The 12,713-nt window shown below is 45.4% G+C and overlaps 1 protein-coding gene across 1 annotated transcript in view; it reads right to left on the minus strand.

The window, feature by feature from the left end:
* Positions 1 to 486: 486 nt before the first annotated feature.
* Positions 487 to 12,713, minus strand: part of PPDPF (pancreatic progenitor cell differentiation and proliferation factor) — a 13,091-nt gene continuing 864 nt past the window's right edge. The window contains exons 2-5 of the mRNA XM_024219204.2: positions 6,183 to 6,272; positions 2,740 to 2,817; positions 2,199 to 2,295; positions 487 to 885 (exon numbers count right to left, since the gene is read on the minus strand). Of these exons, the coding sequence (XP_024074972.1) occupies positions 771 to 885; positions 2,199 to 2,295; positions 2,740 to 2,817; positions 6,183 to 6,237 (345 nt within the window). The 5' untranslated portion in view covers positions 6,238 to 6,272 and the 3' untranslated portion in view covers positions 487 to 770. The remainder of the gene's footprint in view (positions 886 to 2,198; positions 2,296 to 2,739; positions 2,818 to 6,182; positions 6,273 to 12,713) is intronic.

Here is a 12,713-nt window from a genome sequence, read left to right on the forward strand (position 1 = left end):
AGCAACGGTTTCCCCCCCCCCGCTGTGGAGTGTCCTCTTTTTTGAATGTTCAAATATGGTAACCCTAGGTAATGGGACTTACTCTGAAGGGCTCTTTGGGGACGCTCCCTCTGGATGCATTTTAGGGTCCCCACCGGCAGACGGAAGCCTAGCCAGCAGAAGCCTGTTATGGAGCCACTCGAAAGCCACGCTCAGCTTCAGTAATTGAGGGTTGGGGGTGTTTTACTAACCGGTTGCAGATCTGTGTAAGTAAAGTTTAGCTTTAAGTGAAAGCACTCGTGTTGTCCTGTGTGTGGCACCCATCTATCGGTCGGACGGCCGTGTGTCCTCGGATTTATTTCCTGACACCACCTCGCACAGAGTAAAAGTTACCAAGAGCTTTGGGTTGAAAGAACCCCGGGTAACAGCAGCCCCTCCACGACAGGGCAGTAGCACTCAGCGAAGGGCAGAGCTCACATTGGAGAGAAAAAGAATTAAAGTCACACAGCATTTTAAAGGCTGCTTAAGTTTATTAGTTTCCATTGAACAAGTAAACAAAAAGCGTTACCAAGGCTGTATGGAAAGAATACAGTCAAATTAATGAAACGGTACAAAGATGGTGTAAATTTTTTTTTTTTTTTTAATTTTTTTTTTTTTAAAAACCCTACATCTAAATACTTAACGCAGCCTGTCTACTCTACAGGGAAGGGGAGTGGAAAATGGGCTCTGACTCCTAGCGTTTGGATCAGAAGCAGCAACCAGGCGGGCAGCAGGAAGATGTGCCAGCCTGTTCACGCAGACGGCCCAGCGCTCGGTTTGCTAGGCTCACTGGCGTGGCGCTTCCTCATTACTTCCTGAGCCAGGCCACAAGTGATCATGCCGTTGGCCACCTGGAAAGTTCCTGAACTGAAAGGCAAGAGAGACACAGGGTGAGGAAAAACGAGAGAAGCAAGCCATCTTTGACACAGCTGCCTCGGATACAAGGCTGGTGAACTGCAGCTCCCCTGCTCTCATTAGAACTCCGCATATGTTCCCACTGCAGTGATTCCAGGACAGACTTCTACTGAGAGTCTCCGAGTCCAGAGAGATGGTGGAAGCATCCAAACTCAGCCATCACTGCTCCAGATTGGGCAGCACTTCCTGGCTACAGTGAGCAACATCTGCAACAACAAAAAGCTGTGTACCCGACAACAGTGTCTTATTGGTAGCAACAGCTCCACTGTTTACGGGCTAAGACAGCCAGAGCTATTCTCCCGCCCCCTTGATTTGCTGCATCCACAGGGCTGCATGCAACCCTGTGTGCACACAAACTAGTTAATCCACATCCACACCTGCAGTTTCTACTGCTGCGGCCTGTGCAAGGTAGGCTTGGAATCACCCCCCTAGCATTTAATCTCTGGCTCTTTTCCTGCACTTCTTGGGTCTGACCACTAAGCTTTTGAGGACACTTTCCTTGAGGGCCATTACATTTGGTTCTTTTATTGTACCAATTTTCAATGGCTACAAAGGAAAAATAAATCCTTTCCTCCTCTGGAACTTGTAGTAGAATTCAGCAGACAGAGAAGGACTGTCTGTTCATGACATGCATTGTTGTAGTAGCCGGGTCAGTCCCAGGATATTAGAGAAATTATCTTCTCTCTCACCAACAGAAGTTGGTCCCTAACCCACCCTGTCATTTGGTTCATGATGGCTTTTACACAAAAAGCCCATTTATTTCAAACAAACCATTAGCTTCTCCTACTCCACCCAGTTAAACAGATGTTCCATCTTCCACAACATCTGAAGAGACAGGCCCAGATCCTCAAAGGTATTTAGGTGCTTAACTCCCATGGGAGTTAGGCAGCTGAGGAGGATATGGGCCTCAGAGTTTTAGGTCTAGTATCACCTAGTAATAATAAATAATAATAATAATAATAATAATAATAATAAGTGACAGTGCTACCGTTCCCCAGCTACAGTGATTCCTATTGCCTCTATTAGCTCTTTGCTGCTGGGTGGATTGTTAAGATTCAAAGCACTTCAGGAGAGGCCATCTGGAAAGTATTCTAGATATGCAGTGCAGAATGCAACTAAGCAGAATTGTAAGAAGTTACAGTTTGTATTCCTCCACCACACAGCCCTCCCTTGTCCTCGCCATTCCAATATTCCAAGCCACCCTTCCAACTTCTTAGTTTATCCCCATTACCATATTCTGAGTGAGCTAAAAACAAACCACTTACTTCTCTGGGGATTCTGACACAGTTGTCATGATGGGATGGGTTGGCTTTCCAAAAAAGAAGCTAGCCCACCAGTGACCGGGGTCAGACTTGGGAAGACCTGAAAAGCAAACACTTATGAAATATGACCGCTAAGTATAGGCAGCTTGATTAGGAGGTACAGCAGAAATAGGTCCTTCCCTGATTACCACGGTGGTCTTGCTACACATGCAAGCAAGAGGGCAAATTAAGAAGCTGGCACTCTACTCCTTCATGAGGCACCACTGTAGACGCCAGCTACTACAACTTCAGTTCTCTTCTATGCAGTCTCTCTCTCTATAGGGATTTTTCTGCCATTATAAATGGATCTGTAGAACCCATGGATAATGTACTTAGTTAGCACTGAGAATGTTTTTGAAGCTACACTGATCCTCTGAAGAGCTGTGGAGAGGGTAGCTTATTTTGTATTAAAATTAAGGAGACGGTACAAGAGCGTTTTGACCACAAGAGTTCCCCTCCGTAGGAGGCTGGGCCAGAGAGTCCAGGCTGTAGGAGAGGTGCTTACCCGGATGGTGAGGAATAACCTCCCCAGAGTATTCAGTACTTCCACAGGAGCTGTTGCTGGAAGTGGAACCCAGACGCCCTGTGAACAAGATTGCATCCCATCAGACCAACATTCCCCTCTGCCAATATTAGATCTACTGCTGTAATGAACATCCTCACTGCAAGTAGTACATGGTTTGCCATTAAAGATAAAGTATTTGCCACGTTACTGCTTCTTAGACTCGGTTACCAGTTTCCATACCAGCTAATGTCCTGTTCTGAGTATCGGCTGGTATGGGCCAGCCTTTTAATGGCATCCACCCTAGCCAGCAACCATGAGAGCATGTTTGAAGGATGTCTGCCATCACACATTTGTAAGTGTTCCTTTAGGAGATTTTCTGGCACAGTGTTTTAAGAATAGATTCTTTCACACCCGCAGGACAAAGAATAACCTCAAATAGCTTTCTCAGCCAACTAGGTAATTACAAGCAGCAGCAGGTTAATGCCACAGGTTGGAACACAGGTGGTGCTACATGGACATAACACCTTACAAAACCATTTGGAAAAGGTCTTTATGGAACATCTCACTCAGCAAGTGGATACAAGTAACCGTAACACACTCCATTTCTTGCAAGACACAAGTATAATCCTTGTGTAGGATTCTAGGTCATGGAGGGAGGGGGAAGGTTTTGGTTTGATGCACATTGGGAGTCTCCCCTTCTAGTGTGGGTGAGACAGAGGCCTGGTCTATGCCTAAAATTTAGGTTGACCCAACTAAGTTGCTCAGAGCGGTGAAACATGTTGCCTCCTGAGCACTGTGGTTAGGTCAACCTAATCCCCAGCATAGACACAGCTAGGTCAATGGATGGATTCTTCCATCACCCTAGCTACTGCCTCCTGGAGAGGGATTACCTACATGGAAGGTTTTTTTCTGTCAATCAATGCAGGAAGCGTCTACACTACAGCGCTACAGCAGCTGCGCCACTGTAGCATAGACATTCCTGCACGGGAGGGACTTGCCTGACGTAGGGTAAATCACAATAGTTGCCACATGGCCAAAAGGAGCTTGCTGGAAAGGTGCTTTATGAGACAAGGTCCCACAATATCAATTTCCCCCCCTCCATCCTGCATCTCTAACAGGAGTGTGGGGAGAAGACCACGAGATGTATTGGAATTGGAAAAGTTTCAGAAAAGGGCAACAAAAATTATTAGGGGTATGGAACGGCTTCCATCTGAGGAGAGATTAATAAGACTGGGACTTTTCAGCTTGGAAAAGAGACGACTAAGGGGGATATGACAGAGGTCTATATAATCATGACTGGTGTGGAGAAAGTAAATAAGGAAGTGTTATTTACTCCTTCTCATAACACAAGAACTAGGGGCTACCAAATGAAATTAATAGGTAGCAGGTTTAAAACAAAAAAAGGAAGTATCTTTTTGCATAACGCACCATCAACCTGTGGAACTCCTTGCCAGAGGATGTTGTGAAGGCCAAGACTATAACAGGGTTCAAAAAAGAACCAGATACATTCATGGCTAATAGCCATTGATGGACCTATTCTCTAGGATCAGTGTTCCCTCTAATTTTTCCCACCCATGTGTGGAATGAATTTTGTTATGTGCACCAATATGGAGGCGATGCATCACATAACAAAATTCATGTGGTGGGGGTGGGGCCGAGGGGTTATTATGGAAGGGAACTCATAGCTGGGGCAGAGGGTTGGGTGCAGGGGGTGAGGGCTCCGGCTGGGGATGCGGGCTCTGGGGTGGGGTCAGGGTTGAGGGGGTTGGGAGTGCAGGAGGGTGCTCTGGGGCTACTGCGGGGAGAGAGAAGCCCCCCAGTGCCGGAGCAGCACCTGGGTGGGTGGGCGGGGGGAGGGAAGAAGAGGCACCTGTCCCCGCCACAGGAGCTGTGGGGCTGCAGGATAGGCGTCCCTCCCCTGGCCCCAGCACAGCAGGTCTGTGCCTTGGGCTGGCCCCGGCCACGTCTGGGTCTGGACTGCTCTAGCCGCGCTGCCCTGGCCCCGATCTGGCTGGGACTCGGGCCAGGCCGCTCCAGGAGTTGGGGCCAGGGGAGGGGCACCCCTCCCCCAGCAGGTCCCCAGAGTGCCTGCATGGCGCTAAATAGGCTGCTGCATGGCCGTGCGGCTTACAGGGAAACTTAGAGGCTGGGGACACCACCCCGCCCATCCTGGCCTGTTTGCCAGAAGCTGGGAATGGGCGACAGGGGATGGATCACTTGAGGATTCCCTGTTCTGTTCATTCCCTCTGGGGCACCTGGCATTGGCCACTGTCAGAGGACAGGATACTGGGCTAGATGGACCTTTGGTCTGACCCAGTACGGCCATTCTTATGTTCTTAATCCTCAGCTGGTGCTATTTGGTAAAGTTTTATGGACAGTGGCGCTATGTTAGCTCAGACCACCTGAGGATCTGGCCCTGTACTAGAGGCTCATGGGGCCATGCTGTATTTTTCTATTTACTTTGCCTTTTGCAGAAGTATTTGCTCTACACAGCGTTTAGCTAGTCACCCCACCCCCACCCTATGCTCTCAGGAGCTTTAAGGTAACTCTGGAAGCAGCTGCTTTCAAGAAGAGGAAAACAGCCGTTAAACCTCCCATTGAGAAATCATTGTTCCTTTGTTTGTATGGTAGCTCATAGGGTTGAGTACAGAGAATGCTGGCACAATTAAGGGAGTGTGGATCATTATTTCCCTGCTGAGTAGTAAATAAGACTCACCCCCATTCTTGGCTCTTAGCCTCCTTTTTCAACAAAAAATACTGCAGTGTCAGGCATTTGTTTTGCATGAACAAAAAATGGTCTTTGTTTAAAGAGAGTTTAGCCGCGCCTGGATGGATCATGTTTATTTCAGAAATGCCGTGACATTGTGACATTGCCATCAGCGGATACTTCTAAATTAATCCACACTTCGGGTCCTAGAAGGAGTTCTGTTGGTGATTCTTTGAAAGGGACAATCAAGAGAGAAATGGTACATTGGCTATGCATTGAGAAAGGATGCAGAAGCGGATGGCTTTGGCATGGGCACACAGTAAGCAAGAATAGGAGATAATGTTTTCACCTCCCAGCTATCTAAAGCACCGATCTTTCAAACTGGCATTTCCAAAGGCATCTAAGGGAGTTGGGGTGCTCAAATCCCATTGAAATTCAGTGAGGGATGAGCACCCAACTCCTTTAGGCTCCTTGGAAATGCAAGTTAAAGAGGAGCCTATAAATACATGGTGGTTGGAAAGCAAATTTGAGTGTTTTTGAGCAGTTCTGCATGGGCATTACAAACTTCTACCAAGATAAGAGGAGAGTTCAGCGACTTATTTTAGCAAGACCCACTCCACAGAAAAGTGTTTGTGCTAGATCGATATATTCCCCACCCACCCACACGAGCGGCTGCCGTGCGGCTTGTGAGCACCTCCATTTTGCACCCATTAAAGGACAGCGTAGCAGTTCTTACTTCTGTAGTAGTCATGGGTTGCCACAAGTGAGCCGCTTGATGGGATTGCTGCCATGTTACTTGATCTTAGTTCTTGTACAGATATCAACCCTGCAAGACAAAGGAGTGAGCCTTCAGAAAATGGGGAATGTCCATGACCACATACCACCACACATGCCAAACCCACCAAAAAAAAAAAAAAAACAACAAAATGCAGAAATTGGGCTTCGTTTTTGGCTTAATTGGCTTGTGAGTTGCTCGTTGGCTAGTTTTTGGCTTAGCTTGTTGCTTCTTTGGCTTGTAGCAGCTCGTTGCCGTTTTTGGATCGGGTGCACAGTGGGCCCACCACAGTCCCAGAGTGCATGCTGGGGGTGGGGTGAGGGGGGGAGGATCTAGTCAAATAGGGTTGGGGCTCTTCGAGATTGGCTTGGTTTGGCCTTGTTGTGAAATGGGATTAGCTTGATTTTTGGTTTATTGTGAAAGTCAGAGTGCTTATTTGTGAAAGTTGGCCACTGTGCATACCACAGAGAGCAACTAAATGTGGAACAAGACTCAAAGTATTTTCTATTACCATCCTCATGAAGCCTAAACCATGGGATGACCCAACATGCAAACGAGGGGAAAAAAGCATGTTACATGAGACATCATTCAGGGTGTTCCTTGATTACTGAACTAGATTCAGGATCTCTCAACTTTCACTTAAAGTAACAATTCCTAATGTGCATGATGAAGTTGGTTCTAGCCCACAAAAGCTTATGCCCACATTAATTTGTTAAGGTGCCACAAGGACTTTTTTTGGAAGGATTTGAATAAGTTTATCTTGCAACATTTCTGACAGTGTAATGTGCTAGTTAGTGTTGATGTTCTACCTTCTTGGGTTTTCAGATTGTATTAAGGGTAATTGTTTTTTCCTCTGTATGCAGTACATACCTATAGCCTATACCACCACTATGGACTAATACTTTAGTAGTTAAAAGTATTGTCTTAAACAGAAGCTAATCAATAAGCCACAGGAGGAACCATCATGAGTACAACTTTTCCATTCAAAATGAGACCATCCTCACTAGTATGTATTACTATTACTGTGAACATATGTGCTGGAACTAGGGATGCACACACACACACACACACACTTGCCATGAAGAGCTAACAAAGTATGTGTGAATGACACAAGAGGGAGGTTGATGAACACAACAATGGTGTCATGATCAGTTTTGTTTTCATCCCTATGCTTTGTATATTAGCAGCAGAAATGTTTGTGCACTCATTCAGTTAGACACCATGTGACTCGCAGCAAATCACACTTAGACACCACTGCTCTAACAGTGGACATTTGCAGACTGCAGAGTTGTTTGATCAGCCCATTGTTTAACCAAAAACCCCAACATCTAACTTCTCTAAAATGTGAGGAAATTGCCGTACACAAGATGTCCTTTAACAGAAAGAGGCTAAGCTCATGGATAAATTACTTGTCGATAGTTCTCACCCCTACAAATTAGTGGATAGGACTTTCCAATATTCACTTTTTTTAAAAATGTGACAGTACATTTAATGTTGGGACAACCTGTGAAAGCAAGCTACAGTCACATCTTCAGAGCAGCCACCACCCAGACAAAGGTCATACACCATACTGCCATCTTTCTGTAGGTCTGTCTCATCAGTCAAGTAGATGTGTTTACAAACACTTTCAGAAATAGATGCAGGAAAAATGGCTCACTTGAAATCACTCCCATCCTTCCAAATCAGTACACACCATGCAATGCTTACAGAGGATGGATGATACAGAGATAAAGCATTGGAATGGGACTCACGGGATCTTGGTTCAGTACTACCACAAACTTCCTGGGTAACCTCAGGTGAGTCAATGTGCCTCAATTCCTCATCTGTAAAATGGGGATAGTATTTCCTTTATCCCACCCTTTGTCCCATTTACTTACATTGCAAGCTCTGAGGCAGGGACATGTGTAGCATCCAGCATAGTGGGGCTCCCACTCCCCGTTGTAACCGGGAGGGTGCTACTTTAATATTAAAGAATAAGAATTGTACGGTGCTCGGTTTCCACTGCTCTTCCTCAGCCGACACACACAGCCAGGCTATCGTAAGTAGAAATAATGAAGGAAACAAACATGCCCATTTACTTCAACCACTCAGAGTTCTCTGCACTATCTTCCAAGCATACAGCCAAGTGACAGTTTACAGAACAGTTAGCTAATTATAAGCAGCACCTCTTAATACAGCCCATTATTCACCATTAGCTGTGAAAAACAGGGTATGCAATATTAAGTATTAATGTAGCTGGACTACAGGCACATACTCTGGACACAAGGTCAGCCCTGCTGACATCTGACAACCTGCGAGTGAAGTACAGCTGGCTGGGAACAAGAAGGGTTTTTTGGGTCAAAGCTCCAGCCAGCCCTACCAAAAAAATGCAATTCTAGATTTAGTGGTAGAAAGTTAGAGCCCAAAGCAGCCCATAACTACCCTATGCTCTTTGAGGGCTATCAAAACATCCTGTCTGTGCTGATAAGTAGTATGTAGAAAAGACAAAGCTGCCAGCTAATGTTAGCTAGGGTGTGGCAGCCTTTCCTTCCTGATGTGCACTTTGGAAGTGACACACATCTGGCAAACCAGGAAACTGCAGCAGTGCCACTTCTAAGCCACAGCCCACTGGCTTAATGGAGTATTTCTGCACAGGCACATTACACCTCTTCTTCACACTCTAATCTAACATTGGTCTGTTTCCAGGCAAAATTCAAGAAGTTTTTCAATCTGGCTGCCTAAGGAACTGCCGCTTCCTATTTGTCGTCATGGCTGCTAAGATGCAGTCCCCAGATGCTGGAGAACTGGAGGCAAAATGTTCCCAGATGGTCCCCCACTGTGGATTCCCTCGCTGTTCAGGCAAGCCAGAGGCAGAGTTTGTTAAGTCTTCCGAGCAGAGTACAAGACTCGCCTTCCTTTGGCCAACACCCTGTCTGTTCAATAAATTGTTATTTGTTTGCATGTGACAAGCCCGTAGCCACAGCACCTAACTACAGCATGATGCAGTGAAAACACTATCTTCAGCATTCTCCTATTTTAAAGCCAACTTCATGCTAGTCTTAGCACAGATAATAATTTGTTACTATGAAACATTTACAAAACGATTAGTTAAGGAAACCAATTCAGGGAAGTACAGTTGATCCAAGAAGCTTCTCCAGACACATTAACATGCAGGGATTTAAATCTGAATCCCGTAACACTGCCTGTGGGAAACATCCCACAAGGTGGATCACACCTATGCTGCTACTTATCGAACAGATGCTCTGTCAGACACAGGAAACAAGGTGCGTTTAGGACAGTGATACTCAGACTTCAGTGGTTCAGGAGCCAAATTAGCGATCAACATTAGCTAAAAGAGCCATAGTAGTGTGAATTCATGGTTTCATTTTCTATAATCCTATATATTCATATTTAAATAGTAGGACAGGGAAAATATTTAGCTTTTATATATATATATATATATATATATATATATATATATCTTATTCTCAATATATATTCTCATTCTCAAAATGACCAAGTATTAGTTTATCCACTACAATTGGTTAACATAGTAAAACATCCCAATTTAATTATTAACCAGTCACACAGTGTTTTAATATCATGTGCTGCAAAGAGCCACAGGAGACGCGTTAAAGAGCCGCTCACAGCTCCTCAGCCTCAGTTTGAGTATCACTGGTTTAGCATCTGCCCAGGCACAGCCATCCCCTGCTGCTGCAGATAACTATTCACTTCCCCAGTAATCTAGTGTTAAGGTGAGCATGTAGAATACAGGAGAGGAAGGGGGGGGGGGGAGGGGGAGAGAGAACAGGTTATGATCTAGTAAATTGGACTTGCCTAGTCACAGCCCTCGACAAACTCAGTACCCTTCATGGCAATAGAGCTACAGGAGCAGGGAGCCTTGGGAGAAATTCCTCATACCCTAATAACCAGCACCACTGACAAGGTCGACCCAACTATTCCCAACCAAGGCGAGTGTCTACAATTCATCACCTTCCAATGGAAGGAAGAATGATTAAGGGGCAGGGCTTTAATTTGAAGCTCAGCTACCAAAGGAAGACACTACTGAAATGGTAGCTGTATAGTCTAGAAAACGGGTCATGCTCCATCTTGCTACTACATGCGTATCTTGGGTATTTCCATGTCCTTCACCTTACTATACTATCTAAACACCTCATGGTCTTCAGTGTGTTTACCCTCACATCATCTCTGTGAAACAGGAAGCGTTATCCCCTATGTACAGATGGGAAACTGAAGTACAGATTAAGTGACTTGCCCAGGGTCACACAGAAAATCGGTGGCAGAACAGGTAGTTTAGCCTGGGACTTGGGAGACCCATGTTCGTGCTCTCTCTCAGCATCTTAGGATGCTGAAAGGGGATGAGAAGAGAGCTCATTTATGTAGCAAAGGACCCACCTGATCACTATGGATGTAAGGGCAAATGGCTTTTCACATTCCTCAGCATTTACTCACCACATGTGAAAGACAGATTTAGGCCAATCTCAATTTTGAAAAAAACCAAACACCAAATGTACAGACATGACCAGTATGAAAGAACCAACCGGAACCTCAACTGCCAGTGAAGGCTGCAGCCTCAAATTTGAGGTTAAAGTTTATTTTATTTCCCATTCTGCTTTTAATAGACTCCATTAAAAACAAATCATATCCCACTTTCAGGGAGATGCATGTCACTCCATGTCCCACATTTTAAGCTACACACATTATATGATGAAGGCATGGGGGCGTCAAGTCAGAGTTTATTGAGAGAGGAAAAAAAACAATTCTGGTTTGTCCTTGTTTGCTAAATTCTTATCATAGTGTAAAGCCACACTCACCTCTGGAGAGCAGAGTAACACACTGACAGATTTATTTCACGTGTAGGCATTTCTGTATCAGTGGCACGAGTGCTTAGAACTTGTCGTTAATCTCTAGTCTTTAGAAAGGCAGTCTCTGTTTTTAGTCACTCCACTTAAACCAGTACTTCCCAAACTGTAGTACATCAGCTTGATATTTTCTATCAATTCATTTCACAATAATATTTTAAGATGATGGTACGTGAACCAATAAAGTGAAGTTAAATAGAATCTCCATTACCAGCTTATAAAACACCTTTGTAAAGTTATCAGCATTCAAGCATGTTGCTGCATGAAAGGTTCTGCTGGCAGATGTGATCAGTTTTCTCTGGTGTATCCAGTGCACTTTTCCTTAAAGTATCAGACTATGGATAGTAAGCGCCTCATCAGATTTCTCTTTCCTTCCGTGATCAAGAATGACCTGAAATGCCTCTGAAATTGTTTGATGGAAAGCTGCATATTAACTGGCAAATAAACCTCTACTACACATTTGTGGGTCTAACAAACTTGCTTGTTTTGCAACAGATGTGGTCTCCTTACAGATTTTAGTGTTCAAGGAAATCAAATGCAGATGAATGTACAACATGGTCCATCCAGTAGAAGATTCTGCTAGTCAAAAATGACCAAGGTAATGGAGCCATAAGCAGTGCTGTGTTAGCAAAGGCAGTTGGCACATCTAGTGAAACCTTCACAAACTGCCTAGAAGAACTGAGTTTAAATGAAATCTGGTTCATACCAGTTTGATCAGAATCACCACACACAGGACATTGCCCTTCCTCCAGAGCACGTTTGATGAGGGAATACAATTAATGCAGAAGAAACAGAACAGGGACAGATTCACACTGCTTGCACACTTCTTAGCTGGATGGGAAAAAAATAGACTGCACTTCTACACTGGGGGATGGCTTTAACATTTTTAGAAAACCGTGTGGGTTGTGGGGGGGGAAGGGAGTCAGTGACTAGGGTTATGTAAACTGAAGGGAAATCATCAAAACATGTTTGATTTACAGAGTGGGAGGAAGTGGCCATTTCTTTTGTCTCTCGTCTCTTGTAGAGAATTCTTTACTTGCCTGCAGCTGGGGGTGGGGAACTCTGCTAGAACACACAAGCTGAAAAAACCGGACTGAACTGGCTCGCAGCAACCTACAGAGAGCCCCATCCCATCCCCCTTGCCTAGCTGCTAGTCCTGTACTTCGCTACAAGCATGACCCAACTCGCTCAGCACGTCTCTCGAGTAATTTGTGGGGGAAGGAGAGAGGAAAAAAGCATGTCAAGGATTTGGGGGGTAGAGGAGTGTCCGGATGTTCAGTCTCGTATCCTAGGCTAACAAAAAAGCCATGCACAGAAAGCAATGCCCCCTCTCAGATCAGCAAAGGGCAGCTGCGGTAACACCACCACAGCGAAGCTGTGTAGCAACTGGTTTGGGTTAAAAGATTCCCCAAGACGCGTGCGAGGGGGAAAAAAAACAAGACAAAGACAGAGCAGGAGACCCTGCACAGGGGGGGGGAGCGTCCTCTCCGGAAAGGAAACAGTTGCCAGCATCCCGAACGAACTCAGCGCAATTCTTCTAGGGTGCCCGTAGCTCTGACCGACTGGTGCCAGCCCAGGTGGGCCGTGGAACGTCGGGACACGGGCGTGGAACGTCGGGACACGGGCGTGG

The sequence above is a fragment of the Terrapene carolina genome, unplaced genomic scaffold, assembly GCF_002925995.2.
Source record: "Terrapene carolina triunguis isolate 2854851 unplaced genomic scaffold, T_m_triunguis-2.0 Scaffold130, whole genome shotgun sequence".
Lineage (NCBI taxonomy): Eukaryota > Metazoa > Chordata > Testudines > Emydidae > Terrapene > Terrapene triunguis.